The sequence below is a fragment of the Cydia strobilella genome, chromosome 24 (assembly GCF_947568885.1).
Source record: "Cydia strobilella chromosome 24, ilCydStro3.1, whole genome shotgun sequence".
NCBI lineage: Eukaryota > Metazoa > Arthropoda > Insecta > Lepidoptera > Tortricidae > Cydia > Cydia strobilella.
In genome coordinates this window covers 6,686,300-6,712,829 of record NC_086064.1, presented here as the reverse complement: position 1 = coordinate 6,712,829, position 26,530 = coordinate 6,686,300, and the positions used below count along the sequence as shown (strand labels likewise).

The 26,530-nt window shown below is 36.3% G+C and overlaps 1 protein-coding gene across 5 annotated transcripts in view; it reads left to right on the top strand.

Moving 5' to 3' along the window:
- LOC134751985 (zinc finger protein 226-like) overlaps nucleotides 1–25,053 on the top strand; it is a 92,920-nt gene extending 67,867 nt beyond the window's left edge. The window contains exon 10 of one of the 5 annotated variants that reach the window (XM_063687521.1): nucleotides 24,249–25,053. In XM_063687521.1, the coding sequence (XP_063543591.1) occupies nucleotides 24,249–24,976 (728 nt within the window). In that variant the 3' untranslated portion in view covers nucleotides 24,977–25,053. Of the gene's footprint in view, nucleotides 1–9,494; nucleotides 10,247–17,117; nucleotides 17,861–19,805; nucleotides 20,551–22,059; nucleotides 22,817–24,248 lie in introns of those variants that run through there. The other 4 variants (XM_063687523.1, XM_063687524.1, XM_063687520.1 and 1 more) reach the window with 4 other exon arrangements.
- Nucleotides 25,054–26,530: the final 1,477 nt, after the last annotated feature.

Genomic DNA, 26,530 nt, shown 5'->3' with positions numbered 1-26,530 from the left:
ATTCATATAAGTATCCAGTCACCCAATGTTCGAAATGCTGGCGATTTGGCCATGTCAGTAATTTTTGTCCATCCAAGGTACAAATCTGTCCTAAATGCGGAGAAAAACATGAAAATTGTGAAACAAAGAAGTTCCAATGCGTGAACTGCAACGGGAACCATTTATCCTTGATGAAAAGCTTATGTCCCGCGTTCCTAAAAGAAAGATCCATTCGTGCATTCATGGGGCAAAACAATTGCACATATAAAGTAGCCCTAAAGAAAATTAACGAGGAAAAAAAGCAGAATACTGATGTAAGCAGTGGCTTCCAGGCGAGAGAAACTCTGCTACTGAATCCGAGTCCCCTAGTATTTTCAACCGGGGAATCCTCGAAGCCTTCTTGTAGAGATATATGTGCTGGGGCTTCAGTTAGTAATTTTAACTTTGAAGAAGAGCATCCTGAAAGCGAATTAGTAAAAAGTGTACTTCAAAATAAGGATATTGGAAGCAAAAATAAAAAGCAAAGTGACAAAAAACGCCGCAAATCGAAGAGAAGCGAGAAACATAATATGAGTGCCGAGGAATCATCTGAAACTGAAAGTACCCGTCCTCCAATTGACGTAGTCCCCCCTCAGCAATCTCGAAGAACTCGCAAAGAAAGAAAGTCCTTAATAGATAGGTTTTTGGAAAAGATAAATGAAGCAATGGCAACCGAGGGAGATTTTGAAAATAAAATTAAGGTATTTATGGAATTTATCTGGAGTGAGGTTAAGAATTTTGTTCAGAAATTTTTCACTATAGAGATGTTGTTAAAGCTTTTTGGAAATCACAATAATGGCCAGTAACACAACAAAAAAGGATTTGATAAGCATATACCAATGGAATGCTAACAGTTTAAAACCTAAAGCTCAAAACTTTGAACTTTTATTACTACAAGATAAAATCCATATGGCATTTGTGAGTGAGACTTGGCTTTCTACTCAAACTACTCTTAAGTTTAGTGGATATAACGTAGTAAGAGCAGACAGGTCCGATTCTTATGGTGGCCTGTGCGCCATCATACACAGATCAATAAAATTTTCACATAGACCTTATAATGTAACTAATTCTGAAATGCAAGTCATGATTATTGAAATATTTAATATTCCTGGCCTTAAACATATTATATCGATATATTGCCCACCCTCAGTAACCACTAATCAGCATGATTGGGACTCAATCTTCAGTTTTGTTAAGTCAGAGTGTCTAATATTTGGTGATATGAATGCTCATCACGCCCTATGGTCATGTAAATCCGATCGGAGAGGAGAGGCTGTGTACAAAGCTATGTTTGAAAATGATTTCGTGTGTCTAAACGATGGTTCACACACTCGCATTAAATGGGTTAATGGCAGCCTGCAGACATCTTCACCTGACATCTCATTCGCTTCAACGGACATTGCTACTAATGTTAGCTGGCAGACTTGTAATGAAAATTTGGGTAGTGATCATGTGATATTAAAGATGAACTGTGGTTATATCCGATCTAAAATGTTTACCAAGAAGAGGAATTATAAAGAGGCTAGCTGGGCAGAGTATAATAAAGAAGCAGAAACAGTGTTTGATGTTTCAGTGAGTGGTGACGTTCAAACTAGTTATGATATATTTATGAAAAACATCCAATCATTAGCTGATAAACATATCCCTTGGATCAAGACGAGTGAAGACCCTTCATCAAAATTTCGACCTAAACATTATTGGAATTCAGAAATATCCAAAGCTGTAGCAGAAAGACGTTTAGCCTTGGCAAAGGTGCGACGTAATCCTACTCCATCAAATCTTTCTTGCTGGCAAACCAAGGTGTCAAAAGCCAGTGAACTGATAAAAAAGGCTAGCTCAAAAGCGTGGAAAGATTTTTGTACGAGCATCGACCATGAATCATCAGCTACTATCATGTGGAGGAAAATGAGATGGATGAAGGGAAACTCTGGAGGCCGTGCTGGTGTTGATCCCGACAACGCCAGGAATCTGCTTCACTCATTGACCCCAGATAGTGTTGCTGAACCGGACCCGTCCTTTTCTAGTGCACAATCTTCTGTGTTAGAAATCTCGATTACTCTCCCTGAATTGCAAAATTGTTTAAAAAAGAAGGATACCTCTCCAGGAGTTGATAACATATCTTATTCTATGATTTTTAATCTTTCAGACAATGGTAAATTAATGCTGATAAAAATATTTAATCTCATAATTCATACCGGGGTTGTCCCGGATCAGTGGAGAGATGTCCAAATAGTCCCTATACTTAAGCCGGGGAGGGACCCCGGCTTGCCATCTTCTTTACGTCCGATTTCTTTAATATCTTGTCCATGTAAAATTCTACACTTGATTCTTATGAAGAGAATTGAATGGTTTGTGGAGAGCCGGGGTCTCCTTCCTAACGCTTCGACTGGTTTCAGACGGGCTCAGTCTTGTTTAGATAATTTGGCTTTACTTACAACTGATATTCAGCAAGGATTTGGTAAAAAACAACCTACTGTTGCTTGTTTTATCGACATCGATAATGCATATAATAACATAGATATACGCTCATTAATTAACATTTTACAAAACATAAGCATAGGTAATAAGATATGTAAATATCTATGGAATTTCCTTTCTAATAGGCGCTGTAGAATTATTCTGAATTGTGGAGGTAACCCTTTAATTAGACATACACACCAAGGATTAGCCCAAGGAGATCCCATTTCTCCTCTTTTATTTAATATTGCAACCATGGAAATCGGTAATAGTATTAATAATGTTTGTATCTCGCAATATGCCGATGATTTCGTGTTGTATAAAACAGTGGAAAGAGGGCGCACTACAGATACAGTTAGTGTTCTACAACTCTCTATTGACTGTTTGATTGGTTGTCTAGAAAAAGTTGGCTTGTATCTGTCTGAGAATAAATCGAAAGTATGTGTTTTTAAAAGATCACGAAAAGATGTTAATGTTGACATAGTTGTTAATGGCAAGTCTCTCGAGGTTGTTCGTAAAGTTAAGTATTTAGGATTATGGCTGGATTCGCCCTTGAGATGGGGGCTCCATATAAAAGAGCTGTGTGAAAGAAATTACAAACATATTAATATTTTAAAGGTTCTAGCGGGCAGGTCTTGGGGAGTTCACCCTAAACATCTCAGGCGCCTCTATATATCTCTCTTAAGAAGTCGCCTGGATTATGGTAGTTTTATTTATGGAAGCTGTGCTATTTATCATTTAAAGAAATTAGACATTTTGCAAAATAGAGCTTTGCGTGTGTGCGGAGGCTTCATACGCAGCACTCCTGTTATAGCTATGGAAAGTGAACTCTCCATCCCTCCTCTGGTTGTGCGCCGTTATTGGTTGGGTTGTAGATTTTTACTAAGAATTAGATCAAGATCAAACAGCCCCATTATTTCCGCGTTACAGAGCATTTTGACTAAACGTTACCAATTTTCTGTTATAAATTTTCCTTTGTTAGCAAAAATTTATGATGAATGGAAAGATTTACCTGTGCATCACTGTGACAAATTGGATATGTACTCTTTAAACACGTGGGTGTCCTCGGTTGACACCAGGTCATGTATAATGGATAGCATTGATTATATTGATGTCCCTAAGCGGCATCAACAGAATGAGGCGTTGAGAAATTCTACACTGAGAGTGCTTACTGAGCAGTATGTCCAATTTCATAAAATATACACTGATGGTTCGAAGTGTGTACAAGGTGTTGGAGCAGCTCTGTTTGATCCTCAGTGCAATGTTTCACTCATGTGGAAGCTGCATGATGACGCGTGCGTTATGCGAGCTGAACTTGTAGCTATTAAAGAAGCCTTGTGTTATGCAAATAATCTAGCTAATAGTGCTCCAGTTGTAATACTATCTGACTCAAAGAGTGCACTTCAACACCTTAATCGTTGTGTTTTTGGACAAAGAGGCATGCCTGTTGCATATGAAGCTCTACAGTTGATTCATGAGTTTATTTGTAAAGATAGAGTTGTTAAAATACAGTGGATTCCTTCCCACGTAGGGTTAGTAGGAAACGAGGCAGTAGATAAGCTTGCTAAAACCGCTGTAATGGATGGCTCTGTACTCGATTCTATACCATATTCAAGTGAAGTAATTCCCAGAATTAAAAAAAGATGTTTACAGAAATGGGAATACCATTTTGGAGAACAAGCTTTATCAAGGGGTGTTGGAATCTGGTACAGAACAATCCAAGATAGACCCTTGTGGATACCCTGGTTTGATTCTGCTAACCTCTCTAGAAAAGTGTTAGTGTCAGCTTTCCGAGTCCGGTCCGGACACATCCCTACAAACAAATTTCTGTGCATGATAGGTGTTAAATCGTCACCACTGTGTGCAAACTGTCAGAAGACTGATGACTTGTCTCACGTGTTGTTGGAATGCGTCCGGAATTCGGACTTGAGAAAAAGAATTTTTGGTAGTCTGGGCTCCATGCACAATGGACAGATCAATTGTTGGTTGGCAGAACCTATATCGGACAAGGCAATCGGTGTTTACCACTTTATTGACCTCTCCCTTGAGTAGGGAACTATGATAGCACCCATGAGGCTGACATGTTCACCTAGAGTGTCCAAAGCCTCCATAAAAACCAGATTAAAAAAAAAAAAAAAAAAATATAGGTGTGGTGGGATCAAACCTCGACTGTGCTTTATCAACCAGAATATTAAAAAAAAGAATTCAAGTAACTATGTATGTTTAGGATAGGATCCTTATCAGACTCAGACAAGGGTTAATTTTGTCAAAACTCAGCTACAAAATGCATGGTCATATTAAATTAAAGTAAGCTGCGCTCTCGCCTCCAAAAACGTGAACGGTAACGGAAAATCGTGGACGATATCGTATAATAAAAAAAAATAGAAAAATTCAATAAAATAAAATATCGTCCCATCCCTCGTGTCGATAACGTAACGATATAAGCGATAAGATAAGGTACGTGGGCCACCTAAGGGCGCACCAGAGAGCGGATCTGCTACACGCTAATAACGCGAATTAAATATTGCCGACTCCAGAGCACACAGTCGCTGTGGCCGAAATCGGTCAGGAGAGCATCATCATCATCATACATTTTCACCCCCAAGTGAGTCGTGACGATATATGATAGATAGATAGATAAAAAAACCGGCCAAGTGCGAGTCGAACTCGCATTCCAAGGGTTCCGTACATTACACAATTTAAACAATGTATTTTTTATGTGAAACGTGAGTGAAATGCCTTTAAAAAACCCGTAGAGGTCGGATCAAAAACTTACTAATTAAGCCCGACTCACGCTTGACTGCACATTTCTAATAGGTTTTCCTGTAATCTATAGGTAAAGATCTATTTTGTGTATTTTTTTCAAAATTTTAGACCCAGTAGTTTTGGAGATAAAGGGGGGGAATGGTCATTTTTTGCCTATTTTCTTGAATAACTTCTGAATTGTTTATCCTAAAATTATAAAAAAAAATTTGAGATTCTCACAATGAGCTCTTTCATTTGATATGTAACATGTAACACGATATAGTTTAAAAAAACTTTATTTTTTAATTTTCACATTTACCCCCCAAAAGTGGCCCCCATGTTCAAAATTCATTTACGTTACATGTTCGTCTTTGGGTCACAAACATACATATGAATACCAAATTTCAACTTAATTGGTCCAGTAGTTTCGGAGAAAATTGGCTGTGACAGACGGATAGACAGACAGACAGACAGACAGACGCACGAGTGATCCTATAAGGGTTCCGTTTTTTCCTTTTGAGGTACGGAACCCTAAAAACTATTTTTCTCATTATTACACTGCTCTAATGGCCGACATTACTATTATAAATCGTACCACGATGTCCACGATGAAATATAAAGACGCCCATTGACTTCTGGATTGAAGTCTCTCCTTATTTACCAACTTGCTTGCGAGGCTTGCATTTTTTCAATGTCTTGTGACAAGCCTATTAATTTTCTATACAAATGTCAGTATGAAGTAGGTAACTGAATTGAAGCAATAATAAAACAGTTCGAAATAACAGTTGTATTCGAAAGTCACATCAGGAGAAGTTCCAATAAGAATTAATTATGTACTGAATTTTGTTAATGAAAACAGTGCATAGGTATTTTATTATTACACCTTATTTTTATTTATCTGTATAAGGCATTATGTAATTTAATGTATATGAAACAGTTACATTTATTTTTGATAGATAGACAAATACTTAGATCAGCCATTCTCAATGTGTGCTCCGCGGAACCCTAGGGCTCCGCAAAGCCTCTGCGGGGGCTCCGCGAGAAAAAGCGAAAACAAAACAATAACGAGCTCTTCTATATCTCTGGTCCACAGTTAAATAGTGACGAACGACATTTTTTTATTTGGGGCTCAGTCAAATATTTCGCTTTCCAAAAGGGTTCCGTTGCCAAAGAAGTTTGAGAACCGCTGACTTAGATAATATTACGAAATGTTTCACAACATTGATGTTTTTAAATTAAATTAAATTAAATATTTGTTTATTTCAGGCCTGGGGCCCATAAAAATGTTGTTAGTAACAATGCCTGTATACATTAGTATATACAACAAGTAATAACAATTAAATCCTTAATTAATCCTTATTATCCTTATCCTTGTTTTTTTGTCCATTCAATTAAGTTTAATATTATGCATAAAATCCCTGTTATATTTAGTTATAATGCGTCTCTTCTAAGTTGGTTTTTACTATGTAACTAAAAACTTGTAGAATTCAACATTGTCAGTGATTTTATTATTATTTTAAGTACTTTAGTTTAGTTATATTCGCATTTTGTAATTTACATGTCAATAAAAATTGGTTTATATCAATGTTTTTTAATGGATTTGAAGTCATCTCACTTAAAATCTGAGTCGTATTTTACCTATGGACACCTGCTAAGCTATGGCCACATTTACCAATAGTCCGAGGCTGAAATGATGCCTTTCACCGGAGTTAAACACTCTACTTTTCATTTCGAATACGAGGAGGACGATGCATCTGTTTTTTTAAAAACATGACTAACTATAAATTTTTATAGTATTTCTTGAGGGTACTTTCAATTAACAATTTAGGCAAAAGTATCGTTTTTTATGGAATGGGGAGTTAAATATCAGAATGGAAATTTTGTAACACATTCATTAAAACCCAAATTTCAATTGCTTATCGGAAGAAATTTAAAAAAATCGTACTTGGAACGTAAGATGCTCTAGTGCAGAAACGAATCATTTTCTGCACACCTTTTAGAACAACAATTACCCTCTTTTAGAGCATGACAAATAAAAAGATAAAATAACAACAATACTCTTTATTGCACACCTCAAATAAATATTTGCTTTAAAAATAATAAACTCATAATATAAAAAAACCCTAACATACAAAACGGATGAACCAATTTTAATAAAACATGTCTTAAGAACCGCCTCTAGAAAACAAAGAGAATATATAGGATAGAGGGTTACTGTCATAGTAAATTTTGTAGTCACAGTAAATTTCTGCCATCTATCGACACACGATTAAAACTAAAAAATAAAAATGTATATATATATATGGATAAATGTTTTTATTTTTATTTGTAGGTATTTATTATTTTTAAATGATTTTGACCCATGTTCTTTCCCTGATATGTGTTTAAAAATAAATAAACTTGGTCAAGCAAATCTTGTCAGTAGAAAAAGGCGGCAAATTTGAAAAATCGCGGGTTAGCAGCATTACGTTTGAATTGTTCGAAAATCGCGTGTCATTTATATCTTATCTGTGGAGCTGTTTTGTTCACATTTCATCGTTGTTCGATGTACATTGCTGCTTTTTGTTCGTTTCCTAGGGATACCATACTTTTAAATAAAATAATCTTTATTGCAACTTTAAATTATTACTTAACATTGGTTCCTGGCTCTCGAAGTAGGTTTCCCTGTGTCTCAAGAGTTTAAATTGTTAAATATCAAACGGGATCGTCAACGCCATTTAGCCCAGAATAGGTGGTAGCGTGAATGTTTTTTTTTTTTATTTCCGAGGCACGTTTTTTCCTTAGACTTTCATCGAATACGGAGTTACATAGGTCTGTCTAGAAAACATACCTTTAAATTTATAAAAGCAGCATCGAAATCGGTTCAGACGTATAAGAGCTACGGTGCCGACACACTGACGTAGCGGTCAAACTTAAACATCTGTTTTCGTCGGGAGTGATCTTTTTTTTTAAATCAAAGCGGCCAGAACACCGCTAGAGTGAAGTGAATGATAGGAAAATACGTATTTAAGTAGGTATCTCCAAAAATATAGGAAGAATACGAACAACGTGGCAGACTTACTAAAGGATCGTGGGAAGAAGCAAAAGGCAATACAGCCTTTAGAGCACTGTAAATGATAGAGATGCACCGGACATTCGGTCACTATCCGGTATCCGGCCCGATATTAAAATAAGGGCCGGATACCGGATAGTGACGCACTATCCGGCCGGGTACTGGATAGTAACTGCTTGATTTTGGGATGCTGAACAAGTTGCTGCCCCAATATTACAGGGTTCTATGTTTCACTTTTATCGAACTGAAATTTGAACTTTATCATAGTGACATTAAGTCGATTTTCAACTATCTTGAAAATGTAACATAGAACCCTGTACGATTGGGGCAGCGAAGTTGAATCTAAAAAACAGTCACGGTCATAATCGAAGTCGTTGATTATAATTCAAAAATTCACATGTAACATTTGCGTAACACATAACGTATTATTTGTTTATAGCAAATACGCGAGCGCACGTGTACTATAAACGAAGTTATTCCGTAATGACATGACTAAATTCGTTTCGAACCTAGAAATGAGTCCGCGCGAACGTTCACAACGAAACAGTGGGGCTACCGCGAAAACCGAAATTCGCAAATTGCGGGGATCTATCTCTTTTACTCCAATGAAGGCGTAATTAGAGTGACAGAGAAAAATGCCCGAGATTTGTGAACTTCGATTTTCGCGGTTATAACCCAGGTCAAAAGTGACAAAACCTGCACGACGCGCAGCATCTGCAATACTCAAAATGTCTCGCCGGCCGAATTCCCGGTATCCGGCCAATCAACTATCCGTTGCATCTCTAGTTAATGATAACCACGGTAATTTATATGGATTAAAGTAGGTACAATATAGTTCATAACTATAAACTATGAATACATCTTTCGAGGTGAAGAAATGTGTTTATATACCTATACGAAATGAAATGTCAATTGCAAGCAGATGCCGGGCCAGAATGGCGGGCGTAATATGCGGTTCCTATCATAGGGAGCTTATAATATGTATTGCAGTGCAGCAGTGTATCTGTATTACATGTAAGTAATACTATTTTAAATCATAATCAAAATTCGAAAATATTTATTGCTTGGTTATGGGCTTTACAAATATGAATGAAAACGTTTATGTAATTACAAAGCAAGCGAGAGAGAGCGTTGTTTTTCTATAAAGTGTTTTATTATTATAAATTAATTTACAGTTAATGTCAATGAAATCTTACCTCTCTCTCATTTCCTTTGGTTACAGACTCGCGATATGGGCAATTTATGAAAAAGTTACCAGAAGCAAGACCCGACCAGAGGTACGTCTGTCTGCTGTGCGACTTCCGAACTAATCGCAAGGCCATCTACCACCACATACGCAACCACGTGCTCAAGATGGAGTGCCCGATATGTTACGAGATAATTCCCAATAAAGACGAGTTTGCAATTCATATAGACCAATCACACCCAGACAAAAAGAAAACATTACAGTTCTGCGAACCGTGCAAACTTGAGTTTCCAAACACTGCTGAACTGATCCGACATAAAAAATTCTCCCATAACGTTGTCAAATGCACCTTCTGCCCAGAGATTATGATTCGAAAGAAGATGGTGAAGCATATGAGACAGTTCCACGAACTTGACTTGCCAACATGCGAAATGTGCGGCTTTAAATCCATACATAAAAGTAAAGTAACCCGTCATAAAAAACTTGTTCATTTGAAAGAGAAAAGGATGTCATGTAACATTTGTAAATATCAATGCTACGATACTTACGCTTTAAAAAAGCATATGGTTAGGCACGAAGGAGAAAAGTCATACGAGTGTAAGTTTTGTAAGAAGAAATTTGCGCGTAAGACAACTTGTAGTATGCATGAGAAGATCCACACGGGGGAAAAGAACAAGGTTTGCGAGTTGTGTGGCGCCGCCTTCGTGCAGAAAGCGAGTTTAAACTACCACATGTTGAAGTACCATCCTGATAGTGTTCAGGACTACAAGTAATAGACCAGGGCATCCAATATTGGACGATTCTCAATACCGGAATTCCGTAATTAATACCGGTACTGAAAATTACCATTTAAAAAGATTTTTCTAACCTCTAGAGGGCTCACGTGTTTTAAAATAGAGCATGCAGTTGCTTTGTTTTATTTCGTTCAATTTAAACAAATTCAAATCTTCTAATACCAAAGATTCAAATTTAATTGCCAATTTTTCTGTGGGCCGCTGGAGGTTAGAGTAAAATCAGCTAAATAGTTAATGAAAATGGTCCCTTTTTAATGTTTTTACATAAGCATTTATTAACACAATCTAAGTTGTTATTACACCGTTTATGTAATAACAGCTCTGATAAAGCAAAATAAATATTGTAGTCATACTAGCTAAATATTTGCTAACATTGCAGTTACACGTTATTTCATAATTTTTAGCGTCCAATGGTTTTATGTCTGCGTGTCTTTGCGTACTATACACGGTATAACATGAGGAAACCGAATAATTTTAAGGCCGTTCCGTCGGTTTGCCACTGTCTCTGTCACATTTCGCAAGAAAGAACGGGAAAAATCATGCGCGCCAAGTGTCAATTTTGATCGAATTTTGTCGATTTTTATTTATTTTAAAAACGTTACCCTACAATATCGAAATTCGAAAGCTATGAAATTATTATTTAAGTTAAGATTGTTTTTTCTTCTTTTTTTATTTATAGTATCACATAATAAATAGCCGAGTAAAGTTGGATTAAAAGTCCGAGTTAGAGGTTACTTTGGGAATTAATTGTATCGAGCGAAGTGTCATAATTCGTGTATCGGAAAGCTATGATATTAAAGATAATATAGTCAAGAACTACATATATTTTTTCCACGTCACGTCGTTCCAATATCAACGCCTCTTAGAAAAACAGGATCATATAAGGAGATTTTTCACCTTCTGGCTCAGGGAACCGAAGACTAAAGACTTTAAAGACTAAAATGTCCTATAAACTTTTCTGTAATTCGCCTAGTTTCAGAATTAATGCCAATAAAAAAAACAAGTTTTTATTGTTACATAGTCCAAAACACATTTTTGATAGCGATGTTGTCACTGTGGGACGTGGTCTAAGTATCCTTATTGATAGATGTCAAAAAGTGTTACTTACTTTGTAAAAACTAGGTTTTACGGAAAAAAAGTAAGTCCGTTTTAAGTGATAAGTTTACCAATAATATTTACTTTTTATGTACAAATACATTTAAAAAATCGAAAAAAAAAAACTTTTTTTTGCGAATTTTACCTAACTTATTACATTTTTTCCTTCTTTTGGCCTCCGAAAAGCGTGGTTAAAATCTTTCGGTTTCCTCGTGAACACCTTGTATATGTTGTGGTGTTCAATAAATGTATTTTTAGTACTTGATAGTGTTCATAAGTATTTATAATTATTAACTAATGTCAAAAGGACATGAACCTTGAGAATATATAGATAGGTTACCTAGGTAGTAATTTTATCGATTTTTCGTTGGTAAGGTATTATATAATGTTTACGCTCAAAATGCATGACGATATAATGTTTTGGTATGACTTAATATATATCTAATATACTGAATGATTTTTATTTTAGCCTTATCCTTCACTCTTCTCTTTTGTAAATTTCTACCACTGGGCAAGAATAGGGTTTAAAGTTTTTAACAACTTCTATTCAAACGAAAGGATAATAATACATTTTTATACTACCTATATGAAATCTAATTTTTTTATGATATAATAGGAGGCAAACGAGCAGACGGATCACCTGATCTGCTATTTTTTTTAATATCGATTAACAAACATCGTTGCAAGTACTGATTTAAACTTTCACGATTTTTACTCATTATTATTTACAACGACGAGACTTAATCGCGTAAAATAAGTATTAAATTTACCTCCGACGTTTCGAGGACGGCGTTGTCCCCGTGGTCTCGGAGAAGGTCTTCTCGTTCGTCGTAAATCGTTGTAAGTACTTAATTAAAATGTATCTTAGTGAGTCTTTCTCAAATATACTACCTAGGCTCAAGATTCTAAATTATTTTGAAAAGGTCCCAGCCAAGACTAGTAGGTATATTTAAATTAAAATTACAAAATAACCGACTTCAAACAGGATAAAATAAAATATCATCCCTCTTATATGCGCTAGCAAACGGAAGTCGGTTCCAAGCCAAACCTTTAAAGCGTCAACCAACATATTGTCGAACCGAATACAGATTCCTGTGTGGTTCGATAAGAAAGAAAGAAAGCTGTCCATTAGGTGTTTGGGGATATTATTGACCGTTATTGTAAGTATTTGACTTAGCACCTACTTCAAACATATCTTGTTAGCGCATATAAGTAAGAGGGATAATATTTTATTTTATCTTTATTGAAGTAGGTTTCTTTTTAGGTTTTGTTTCATTTTTAGTTTTATAGTGGCGCAGCATTCTGCAGGAGTTATTCCTATCTGATCAAACAATCATGTCACTAAAAGCTTTCGCGCTTCGAATAAGTTTCATATTTCAAGATGTGTATCAGGATCCATCAAGATTTGGTGAGTTCCCTCAATTCCTCATGGATCTAAGTATCATCACAACTGGATTTTGAGAAAAATGTGACCAACTTGGAACTAATTAGCAAAACATTAAAAAAGACAATCGAAATCACTAGTATTTTTAATCGCTTTTGGCGACATGTTTCGGACTCGTCGGGAGTCCTTCCTTAGGCTCAAGTGCCTGTGGCGGCTGTACTCCGTGCACTGCCCGCGCCGCCCATATTTTGAAATACCTATGTCTCACGATAGTTGAATTTAGAAAAAAACAGTCGATTTCATAACCTTTTTCTGAAACTAGTAAAAAAGGGTCTATTCGCCGGTAACTTACTTAAAAACTAACCTTGTTAAAATGCATGAAAAATGATTGGACGACGTGCGTCACACACGGCGATTGTGCTTAGACCATGTTAATGATAAACAATCATTTTCTCTTTAAGTTTCTTTTTTTATTTGCAGGACGAACAAGGATACACAAGTCAAAATACCAAAACCTGTTCAAGGTTGTCCATGAAGAGGAACTGAAATATGTTTGCTGCCAGTGTGACTTTGAGAGTAAAGATCGACCTGAGCTAGTTACGCACATCCGATGGAATCACGATAATCACATCCAGAATCTGACTTGTCCGACGTGTGATGAAGTTTTTACCGACATAATACAGCTACAAGAACACAAAACCCAACCGCATCACGTGAAGTATTCGTGTGAACCATGCGATTTAAAATTCACAAAAAAAACACTGCTGACAAAACACAACAAACATCACCATGGTCTCGTAAAATGTTATTTTTGTCCGAAAATATTGTCGAAAGTGGAAATAAAGACTCACGTGGAGGACGTTCACAAAGACATACCGACATGCGGAGTGTGTGGTTTGAAAGGTCTAACAGAAGGCGAGATAAACAGCCACCAACGGAAAGTTCACTTGAAAGAGAAAAATAAGACATGCTCTATTTGTAAATTTAAATGCTTTGGCGTCAAACAGTTGAATAGACACATGATAAGCCATAAGGTGGACAAGGTGTACACGTGCAGGTTTTGCAAGAAGACGTTCCCGCGGCGGACGGCGTGCCGGATGCACGAGATGATACACACAGGGGAGAAGAATAAAGTGTGTGAGGTGTGCGGCGCCAAGTTTGTACAAAAAGCGAGCCTTAACTATCACATGTTAAAGCACCATCCCGACCATGTTTGACTTGTTTAAACAGTGCTCCAAAATACAAAAGGTACTAAATAAAGGTACAAAGGTGGCTCGCCAATTAATTCCCGATTCCATCAAAGACGGTTTTATTTACTTACCTCAACTGTTACTAAAAGTTACCTCCAAAGAATCTTTAAGTGTACCTTTATGTACGTGTTTTATCAAATAGGTACATATACGTGTACTAAGCTTATTACATCTTCTTATATCTTTCTCGTATTCGATATGAAAAATAATCATTATCTATACCTATCAAATATTTCTCTGATACCAGTAAAATTTCTACCGTTTTATACTCATTATTCAAATGAATGTCCTATTCGTCTTATGATTTCGACGTGTTCCTTTAATAAGTTTCTGCAATAGGGAATATTACACGAAACTCTGCGTAGGGGGCGCCACTACTACAATCTGAGGGTCTATCGCGAAACAAGAAAATCGAAATTTCGTTATCTAACATCTCTCAAGAGTGACTTGATATTTTCGAGCGATAAAGAGCAGTTAGCGAATTTTCGGATTCGTGTTTGCCGGTGGGTCCTCTGTAAACAAACCGCCTTGATGTATCAATGTCATATTTTATTATCTCTGAAAACTTGTCAAAAACCTGTTAAAGGTACAGTATGTATTTAAGTTACTCTATGGTTTACTAAAAAGGCTAGTGCTGCATTCTGGTGGCTGAACATTGCACTAATATCCCCTATTGGTTTCCAAATAATTAAGAGCCCATCACTGTGCACACTAGCGCCACTGCTAAATAATTGTGATTATTTAAATTTTGCGATAGATACTTTAAAAAAAAGGCCGCTACGTACTGTATTTTGTATTTAAGTACCTTTTGAATACATTTTAATAGTTTTTACGTTGCTTGATTCGTCAATCAATGCGTCCAAAGTTAAAACGGCCGTTTTTGTTTCGAGTTCATAGATCGACGAATCCAGCAACATAAAAACTAGTTTGATGTATTCAAACGGTATACTTAACCCTTAAATGCATATTGTTGCCAAATGTATACAAAGCATTAATATATTACAAATATTAATATATTTATTTATATTTAAATTTTATTCAATTTAGTATTTTGTGTTAACCCTTAAATCATGCATTTAAGGGTTAAATACAAAATACAGTACGTAGCGGCCTCCTTTTTTAAATATATATATCGTTAAACTTAAATAATCACAATTATTTAGCAGTGGCGCTATGTTTATTTTTCCAGTTATGGATAGTGTTGTAAATAAATATAATTTAGTTTCTATTTTTACTAGGATATGTGTAACTGATATTTTGTGCAACTTTGATTTATTTCTCGTAACATTAGGCATGTTAGTTGTAAGTTTAACTGTCCTGTAATAAATACTCCAATATCCAAAATTGTCTGGAACAGATCGCTCTTAAGCGTTAAGACCGCCTATTTAAGAGTCCCCGACAAGCTCGGTTCTCCATACAAACGTAGTTACGCTTTCATTTAGTTGCGACTACATGTTAGCTTGCGACTTTGTACTTAATAGAATAAGGTATATCTAGGTCTGTAATTAGTTTATGTAGGTTCAGATACAATAGTTAAAAAAATACAGCGAATTTAAGTTTTTCATACAAAACTTTTTTGCTCTATTTAGTTTGTTTTATATACAAGAGCTATACATATAAACTAATTACAGACCTAGATATACCTCATGTCATTGTATGTGCAAAGTTTCATTACAATCCAACACGTAGTTTTAAAATGAGAACGAAACTCCGTTTGTATGGGAAGGTGAAATTCGGCCGTTTGCCGGGGACTCAACGGGCGGTCAAACTAACACAATTGAATAAAGGTAACCCTCTATTCAATTGTCTTAGTTTATGTTTTTTTTATGTACATTATGGTATTTTGTATTTAAGTGTGGTGATTTAAAATTCACTACGTTAAACTGTTTTGGTTTGACTTAACCCTAAAGTCCGTAGCGGCAACATACTTGAAATCTAATGACTACGTATAAAGTAATGTCAAATGGTTAATATTTAATATAGGTCTGATATACTGAACTTGTTTTTCTTATTCTAAACCTGATTTCAAAAAAAAGGAGGTTCTCAGTTTGACCCGTATGTTTGCTTTAGTCATATCCTTCACTCTTTTGCAGTTTTTATTTCACCTTGGTTTTCATACAGATGTTCTTAAAATAAATAATGTTTCACAGCATGACACCCTGTAAAGGAATTGAAATTTTATCTTATTTATCTAACACTAACACTGTTTCCTAGAATGTGAAATGATAAGTAATAATGTATTTTCACTCTTCAAAGTTCCCTTTGAGCAATTATGTTTTATTCCATTAGTGGAAACTGTTTTGGCTCATGTATTAGTCATAATATCTATATCCTGTCCTGTATTATTGTAAGTTGTTTGTTTCCCAATAAAATAAATAAATAATTTTTTTAACGACTTGTATGAGAACGAAAGGATAATATTGTTTAAACTATATAAAAACCTGGTAAGTACTTAATTTTAAACCGTTATAACATATCCAATATGTTACTATGCAACGCTACGGAAAGTCAAAGTCGCTATGGTACCTATACCTACCTATATTTTCTTATTTATTAAACGGAATTAATAAGAACGGTATTTTATACATTCTTAATATAATGAAGAGCTTTTCAGTCGAGTACCATGTTAAGACCACGAAGCTTGCTGAGTGGCCTTAATTGGGTACGAGATTGAAAAGCTTGATTATATCACTATTGTATACATATATACGGGTCGCTCACGTATTTTAAATCGAAGATGCTTCACGACATGTTTCGCTCCCGTTGACCTCATAGAGGTTGTGTATCTTACAGCCATCTTTTAATTTCGTAAATTGAACGGCGTAAATGAATTCAGATAAGTGGAATCAAATTTAAAACCAAAAAATATTTTTTTAATCAACGAAATGACAAAGTTCTAAAGTAACATACACAAAAAAAAATATACGATCGAATTGATATATTCTATTTTTGAAGCCGGTTAAAAAGAGGCCTATACACCAGATAACTTTGTTGCCTGAATAACTAACCTACTATAAAAAAATCCTCCTTTGCCCGTCTGGCACGCTACGTATGGAGAATGGTTTAGCTGATCGCCGGATGATGAAGCTTATGATTAACAAACATTTTCTCTTTAAGTTTTGTCTTTTATTTGCAGGACGAAAAAGGATCCATAAGTCGAGCTCAAAATACCAAAAACTGTTCAAGGTCGTCCATGGAGAGGAACTTAAGTATGTTTGCTGCCAGTGTGACTTTGAGAGTCATGATCGAGCTGAGCTGATAACGCACATCCGCAGAAGTCACATCCAGCAGCTTTCTTGTCCAACGTGTGGCGAAGTCTTTACCGACATAAAACAGCTACAAGAACACAAAACCCAACCGCATGACGCGAAGTATTTGTGTGAACCGTGCGATTTAAAATTCACAAAAAAAATACTGCTGACAAAACACAACAAACATCACCATGGTCTCGTAAAATGTTATTTTTGTCCAAAAATATTGTCGAAAGTGGAAATAAAGAATCATGTGGAGGACGTCCACAAAGACATCCCGACATGCGGAGTGTGTGGTCTGAAAGGTCTAACAGAAGGCGCGATAATAAGCCACCAACGAAAAGTTCACTTGAAAGAGAAAAATAAGACGTGCTCTATTTGTAAGTTTCAATGCTTTGGTTCTACGCAAATGAAGAGACACATGATAAGACATAAGGTGGACAAGGTGTACTCGTGCAGGTTTTGTAAGAAGACGTTCCCGCGGCCGACGACGTGTCGGATACACGAGATGATACACACAGGGGAGAAAAATAAAGTGTGTGAAGTGTGCGGCGCCAAGTTTGTTCAGAAAGCTAGCCTTAACTACCATATGTTGAAACATCATCCTGATCATCACGGTTAATTAGTTCAAAATGTCAAGGGCATAAATATATATACATTCCCAAAGTTTCAAAAATATGTGTACGCTCTTACTTAGACAATAAAGTCGTGTTCACATATTTTGAGCCTTTTGTCTGGATCGATATTTTTGCCTTCGACTGTATGTAAAGATAACGTCAGAACATTTCAATTGAACCTTCTTCGTATAAGCAAAAAAGCGCCATATTATTGTATACCGCGTAAACTACATGGCAAACACACGTGACGAGCAATATAGCTTCAGGGAGACCTCTGTCCCTTTCTTTCTTTAGGGTGGGACTATGAATGAATATTGTCACAGGTTTTTAGAGGTGAGAGCGTAGTCTACTTGTACGTCTAAGCTTGTACGTGTGAGCGGTTGACTATCATTAATCACGAAATTTATGTAATCTTTAATTTAAGCAAGAAATTTATGTAATCTGTAACTGCTTACTCTGTTTGCTCTTTTAATTTTTCTGTTTTGGATTTTGACACCAACAAACTGGCCCACTTCGTAGTTCCTGTGATGCCCGTTTTTTCGAAGTATGTAATATGTGTATAGGTATATGTCAATTCTTAATAGCCGTTGAAAGTTTGAGCTTGTAGAAAACAAACATTTTCTATCGTGAGTAGAGACCGCTGCAGTGCTTTTTTGCGTTGTATTTAATCGAACTACTGATAGGCCTCCACGTTTGTATCATCTAGGTACTATGTCTATGTACTTAATCTATGTTCATGCTTACATTCCAGATATGTAAACATACTTTTTTTTAATTCCCCCGCTTGCAGCCTTGCAGTTACTTAGTTTAGGTACTGTTATTGTTAAATATTTTGTTTAGAATATTATTTGTTTCTTACTTGCGTAAAGTGGAGATCAATAGAAATGGAAAATACTGTAAACACGACCTCATGGACGGCAACTGTCAAAGGTTTGGTGTAGATGGCGCCATATGTAAAATACTTAAACAAATATAACCTAACATTTTTACGACGGTTGTTTTCACTGCAATATTAACATAAAGGTAGGTACATATTATAACAAATAAATTGCTAAAATAAAAATAATAAGTGTACCCATACACTGTTGATAAGAGCATTGTTGAACTTAAAAAGTGTTTGATTATGAAGTTGGTTTGTTTACATTATTCGCAATTTCTATTGAACTCCAATATACAAAGATTATTTATATTATGACTGGTTATTAAGTAATTGGAATTGAAACGTATTTTTTGTATTTTATTCTAATAAATTAAGTAAATGTTGGACTGTTCGTTTCATTTTTGGTTTGCTGTCCTGGAGAAGCTTAAAGACACTGGACCACAGAATAAATAATAGTACTACCGTACAGAAAGCAAACTTCCCACAAAACCGAAGTTTGACAGTGGTTCAGGGACGAATCATGCTGTCCCTTTCTTATGTATGGCACTATCCCTTTCGGCTATTTAGGGTTGTCAAAATTCAAGTCATTATATCTTATCTGTGGTCGTGCACGCAAAGGGATGTCAAGTTGTGTCAACCCTAATAAATAATTGCTCGGAGCAATGCTGAGCCGAACGGCGCCGAGAATGCCCGAAAGGAGGAGTTTCGCACCCCTGACTGGACCTGGAATGGTATAAAAATAATGCTGATACGTGAACGAGATTTCGTTCTTTAAATAGGTATGTTAAAGTAGGGATTCGCAACTAGTAAATTTTAATTTCACTATCATGAAGTTCAATTTAGCAACTTTCAAAATCGGCATTATGTACTTTATGGCTTTTGTCCCCGCCTAATTATGACGTTCTGTGCTAATAAAATCACTGCCAACTTAGCTTGCACTAACACTAATGACTTTCATGAGACGTGAGCAGAACCAATCCTATACGCTCAGTAAACGTTAATGAATCTTTCATCATGGTATTTACTTGAAGAGTAAAAAAACCGTACCGTTTTCCTAGATTGTTTTTTGTTTGCAGGAATGAAAAAGTCAAAATACGAGGATTTCATCAAGCTCATCCAAGGAGAGAAACCCTACGCATGCCGCCTGTGTGGCTACGCCTGCGAGGAACGAAGACCGCTGCTCGCACATATCCGTTCAGGACACATTCCTCGGATGTCCTGCCCTGTATGTGGCGAATGCTTTCCGGATCAAAAGCTACTTAACGCTCACAAAACCCAACCGCATCACACAAAGTATTCATGTACACCATGCAATTTAAATTTCACTAAAAAAGAACTGCTGACGAGACACAACAAATGCCACCATGACCTATTGAAATGCTCTTTTTGTCCTGAATTAATGTTGAAAAAGGAAATAAAGAAACATTTGCTGAAATTCCATGAAGATCAAGTTCCAACATGTGGAGTATGTGGTTTCAAAGGTCAGACACAAAGTATCGTAGCGACGCACCAAAGGAAAGTGCATTTGAAGGAAAAAAATGTGACGTGCTCTGTTTGTAAATTTAAATGCTTTGGATATACACACTTGACGAGACACATGATAACCCATAAGGTGGACAAGGTGTACACGTGCAGGTTTTGTAAGAAGACGTTCCCGCGGCCGACGACGTGTCGGATACACGAGATGATACACACAGGGGAGAAGAATAAAGTGTGTGAAGTGTGCGGCGCAAAGTTTGTACAGAAAGCTAGCCTTAACTACCATATGTTGAAACATCATCCTGATCACGTTTAGTTGGTTCCAAATACAAATAGTTTATTTTGGTTTAACATTATGATACACTTTACATAAAAGGCTGGAGTCTCCCATTAAGTAAAACAATACTTGTGACGGGAGAGCCCGCTCTTCCATTAGGAAATAGGGTACTTACTTAATAAACTGTACTTAATTAATATAATTTATACAAATTATTATACAATTTATGATCACTTAAATTTTCCAAATGTATGTAAAAATAACACATATTAAGTAGGCCTTAGAAGCAAAGATTTCAAAAATAAAGTAATGGTGTCAGGAGACCTAGCCAAGATAACAATCGTTTGCAGAAACAGAAACGAAACGCTATTGTCGCTCTATCACACTCAGTGTGATAGGGACAGATAGCGTTACGTTTCGTTGCCTATGGCACGCGGTTGACTGTCATAATCCCATAATGTAGTTAAATTAATGATTGCTTAAAACTTGTTATAAGCAAGCATTATTAGCATAATCGGTAATTGTTTACATTAGATGTGAGATCTCATCTATGTATTTGATTTTTCTGTAATAGCCTTTCACGACACAACTAGCGAGTAATCGGGATCGCGTTGGTGTTACAAATGAGATTTTGACACCAGGGAACTGGCCCACTTCGTAGTGCAAGTAAGGCCAGTCTTTACGCTTCGAGAGCTTGAGCTTGTAGAAAACATGACAATATCTTGAGTATAGACCGTTGCAATGATTTTTTGCGTTGTATTTAATCGAACTAAAACTAATTCAATTCAAATCATAGGCTTGAGGCCTATGATTCATATCATCTACAATGTCTATATGTAATCTTTGTTACTGTTTACATTCCAGAGATGTAAACATACAATTTTAAGTTCACACGCGTGCAGCCTTGCAGTTACTGTTGTTTAATATTTTGTTTAGAATAAATGTTTCTTTTAACTTAAGTAAAGTGGAGATCAATTTAAATGGAAAATACTGTAAATATTCTTAGTTAGTTAGCAACTATCAAAGGTTTGTATAGATAGCGCCATCATAAGTTTTACCTGTCTCTATATCGATTAATGTACTTTTATTAATTTTAAGACGATTGATAAAATATTGTATGCCCGCCACGGGCCACGGGTAACTGGGGATACTTAAGTATATCATGTCAACTCTGTACTGGCTACCGAAATACAATAACCAATAAATATTTATGCTTTTTATTCATCCTTGATTTTATGAAAATTTTATATGTATACTTACCTAAATGTTTATCAGTACACCTTATAAAACAAACTCTCCCGCGTCTGTCTGTGTGTATATATGTTCGCGATAAACTCAAAAACTACTGAACGGATTTTCATGCGGTTTTCATTTATCAATACAGTGATTCTTGAGGAAGGTTTAGGTGTATAATTTATTAAGGTTTTGTGTAACCCTACGGCGGGCGGGTCGCTAGTTAAATATACATTTCAGGGCCCTATACACTGAGTACTTAAACGTTAAAGAATCATTCGCCGTCGTATTTAAGTAAAACAACCATACCTTTTTCCTTTTAGTTTGCTTTTTGGTTGCAGGATTGAAAAAGTCAAAATACGAGGATTTCATCAAGGTCATCAAAGGAGAGAAGCCCTACGCATGCCGCCTGTGTGACTTTGCCTGCGAGGAACGAAGACCGCTGACCGCACATATCCGTTCAAAACACATTCCTAAGATCGCCTGCCCTGTATGTGACGAATATTTCCTGGATCAAAAGCTACTAAACGCTCACAAGACCCAACCGCATCACGCAAAATATTCATGTAAACCATGCAACTTAAAATTCTCTAAAAAAGAACTCCTGACAAGACACAACAGATATCATCATGACCTTGTGAAATGCTCTTTTTGTCCTAAATTTATGTTGAGAGGAAAAAAGGAAATAAAAAAACATTTGCTACAATTTCATGAAGATAAAATTCCCACATGCGGAGTATGTGGTTTCAAAGCTCAGACAAAATTTATCGTAGAGACGCACCAAAGGAAAGTGCATTTAAAGGAGAAAAATGTGACGTGTTCAGTTTGTAAATTTAAATGCTTTGCGTACGCAGAGTTAGCGAAACACATGATATCCCATAAGGTGGACAAGGTGTACACGTGCAGGTTTTGTAAGAAGACGTTCCCGCGGTTAACGACATGTCGGATACACGAGATGATACACACAGGGGAGAAAAATAAAGTGTGTGCAGTGTGTGGCGCTAAGTTTGTACAGAAAGCGAGCCTCAACTATCACATGTTAAAGCACCATCCCGACCATGTTTGATTTGTTTAAACAGTGTTGCAATACAAAAGGTACTAAATAGTGGACTTAATTAATTTTTATTTTTTGCTCTAAATGTGGCTGACGGTTCTATGTGCCTACAATTTTAAAATTTGGCGAAAATTTCTACTGTTAAAAGTGGCTTGTCAAAGTATAATTTAATTGTCCATTCCATGAAAGACGGTTTTATTTACAATACCCTAATTTCTAAAGTTACCTCTAAAAATGCTACAAGTGTACCTATTTTTACCAGTGTTTTATGAAATACGTATCGTGTACTTTCAGAAATATCCCAATTTCCTAATTATCCTAAAGCACCTTTCATATACTAGCTATTTTATTTAGATACATTTCTCGTATTCAAAATGAAATCCGGAGGTCGCGGGTTCAAACCCCGGCTCGTACGAATGAGTTTTTCGGAACTTATGTAGGTATCTACGAAATATTCATTTCATTTGATATTTACCAGTCGCTCTTCGGTAAAGGAAAACATCGTGAGGAAACCGGACTAATCCCAATAAGGTCTAGTTTACCCTCTGGGTTGGAAGGTCAGATGGCAGTCGCTTTTGTAAAAACTAATGCCGACCCCAATTCTCGGGATTAGTTGCCAAGCGGACCCCAGGCTCCCATGAGCCGTGGCAAAATGCCGATGATGATGCAAGATGATGATTCGAAATGAAAAGTACCCATTCTGCCTTTTATCCCTCTTCCTTTAGTTCACTGTTTACTAGTAACAGCGCCAATCATGGGAAATTTGATAGAGCATTTGGAGTCTTTGTAACCCTTAATGCAAAAAGTGTTATGTATATGTTTGATGCCAATGTCTGTCTGTACTGTAATGGGGTTGTAATGGAAGTAGTCATAACCGTCGTACATTTAAGTCTCCTATTTTATTGTGGATTTTATTTAAGTCTCCTATTATATTTATCTTCAATTAAACTGCAAACTTTTTTCAATAAATTATTTGTTAATTGTATTAATGTAGAAGTAAAATTCATCATCATTTATTTAAGAGTAAGACGACTCTTGTCGGTGGTGCAATTATCATGTTTGGCGTCCTCTGCCTTCTCTTTGACAGCCTGGCCAGGTAGCCAACATGCAAATCTCTTACGCTTCGTAGTGATCGAAACGCAACTATCACTATCACTAATATGGAAGATTGATAGAGAGACACAAAGCGTTTCGTCGTCGTAGCGATTGTCATCTTGCTTGGCTAGGCCGGCTGATACGACACGTGAATAAAATGCAACTTTCTTATCAGTTTTTGAACAATCAAGGGAGCCTTTACCAGCTGGTGTGGTGAAAATAACTATTTTCCCTCTATAATCCATGTAAAAATAATATCGACGAAACCAACCTTTGTTTGTTAACCGTTACTTATTAAATAACTAACAACTATTTATCTTACATGAGCGAATTTTAAGTTTTTTTACAATTTCCATCATAACATTCCTTTTTTTGTTACAGAATCCATACAATCGAAATACCGAAACTTTATCAAGGTCATCAGTGGACTGAAACCGAAGTACGCCTGCCGACTCTGCGATTATGAGATTAAAAATCGGGCACGGCTGATAGTTCACATCCGCTCGAGTCACATTCAGCAACTGACCTGCCCTACATGCGGCGATATCTTCCCTGACCAAAACCTATTACAAGCCCACACATCCCAGCCGCATCAAACAGATTATCCATGTCAATCATGCGAACTAATTTTCCCTACCCATGCAAAGCTAAAGTATCATAGAAAACATAACCACACCCAAATACAATGTTCTTTTTGTCCCGATGTGATATTCTACACAAGTAAGGAGCGAAGGACTCATATGTTCAAATTTCACGTAGACCGTTTGCCGACGTGTGGAGTATGTGGTCTCAAAACCATCTCACAGGGTAAGATAGATAGACACCAACGAAGGGTGCATTTGAAGGAGAAGAATGTGGCATGTCCAGTTTGTAACTTTCAATGCTACGGAAATCCGCAGTTGAAGAGACACATGATAAGACATAAAGTTGACAAGGTGTACTCGTGCAGGTTTTGTAAGAAAACGTTCCCGCGGCCGACGACGTGTCGGATCCACGAGATGATACACACAGGGGAGAAGAATAAAGTGTGCGAGTTGTGTAATGCATCGTTTGTCCAGAAAGCGAGCCTGAACTATCATATGATGAAACATCACCCTGATCATGTCTAGTTCCGTTTTTCTTTTGCAACATATCGGTGACAACCAAAACTTACTAATTACTACCACAAGTGCAGGGCGATCGTGAACCGCACTATTATCAAAACAAGGTTGATTTTTACTAAACATTTTTTTAGAAATTTGTGACTTTTGGTTGTCACTTGATGAAATTCAAACCCAGGTTCTGAATGAGAAATATGTTAGAGTAGGTATGTTGGAAGCTTACAATTTCGTAGATACTTTTTGATGACAGCATACATATAAAAATTATCAGTTTCATTAATACAATGTGAACGGAGTTGTTTGTAACCTTGAATTACTGTCTTAGCGGATAGTGTATTTTTGCGATCAGATCTTGAATGATAACGAACATCTAAAGTCTTAATTTTATTTTTGTAAGTTTAATTTTTTGTTTCAATAAATATTTTCACGGGGCCCATTGCTTTATTTAATAAGTTTTACGCAAACGGCTCTGTGGTGTATTGAGTACCCTGTACGATGCAAAGACGTGCAAACTTGGCAACCCCAGAAGAAAGGCAGAAAGCTAAATGAAAGAGAACTGTGCGGTCGAGTTCACAAACATTATTTGTTTACGACCTTATTGTCAGTCTCTTAGAGGCGTTTATTGCGTATGAAACGCGGTAAACAAGAATTTACGAACGGTAATCTAAAAAGATTATCAATTTATCTTATTATCTTTCCTTTGGAATAATTTTTACGCAGATCTTTTTATTGTGATACCATGGATATCTATTTCTTGGTTAAAATATTATATGATTTTGCCAATCGTGATTTTTAATAAATACAATATTCATAACAGGGTTTGTAGATAACATATAATGATGATATAATGTAACAAATTTCCTGTTCCGGGGTCTTATTTTGTAAGGCTGCAATCTGAAGGAAAACATTGTAGAAATTAAAAAGTGGCAACACTAGTGTCGTCCCTTTCAAATCAATCTAAGAAAAACGGGATGACACTTCAGTGTTGCCACCTTTTAATTTCTACTCTTTCTTGCTAGACTGTACATGCCTATAAGTTTTAAAAGTTCCTAACCTGCATTGCCTTACGTTGGGACCCAATTACTTAACCCAGGTAGTTTGGTAGCCCAATTACTTTCAAGCCTAATAAAAAAATAATTAATAAAATTGAGTCCAACGAGTGTCGCAAAATAGAATCTCTAAGTTTAAGACAATGGATTAGATGGGTCAGTGTCAAAAGTCAAAAGTGACGTTTTTTTAAGAATTGTCACTTTTGACGCTGACACATTATTCCATATCGTTTCTAGACCTAATATTTGACGTATCTTAAAGTTCGAATCGGGTCGTAACTTTTTTGCGACGCTTTTAAGATAAGTAACTGCGCCCAAGTGGAGGATTTTTTCAATGATAATTATAGGAGGCAAACGAGCAGACGATACGCCTAACGGTAAGGAATTGCCGTCTCCCATGGATACCTGCAACACGAGAGGGGTTGCATGTACGTTGTCGGATTTGAGAAAAGAGTTGCTTGTTTGCCTCCTACCTATATCATTAAAAAAACTTAGGAATTGTGTAGATACTCGT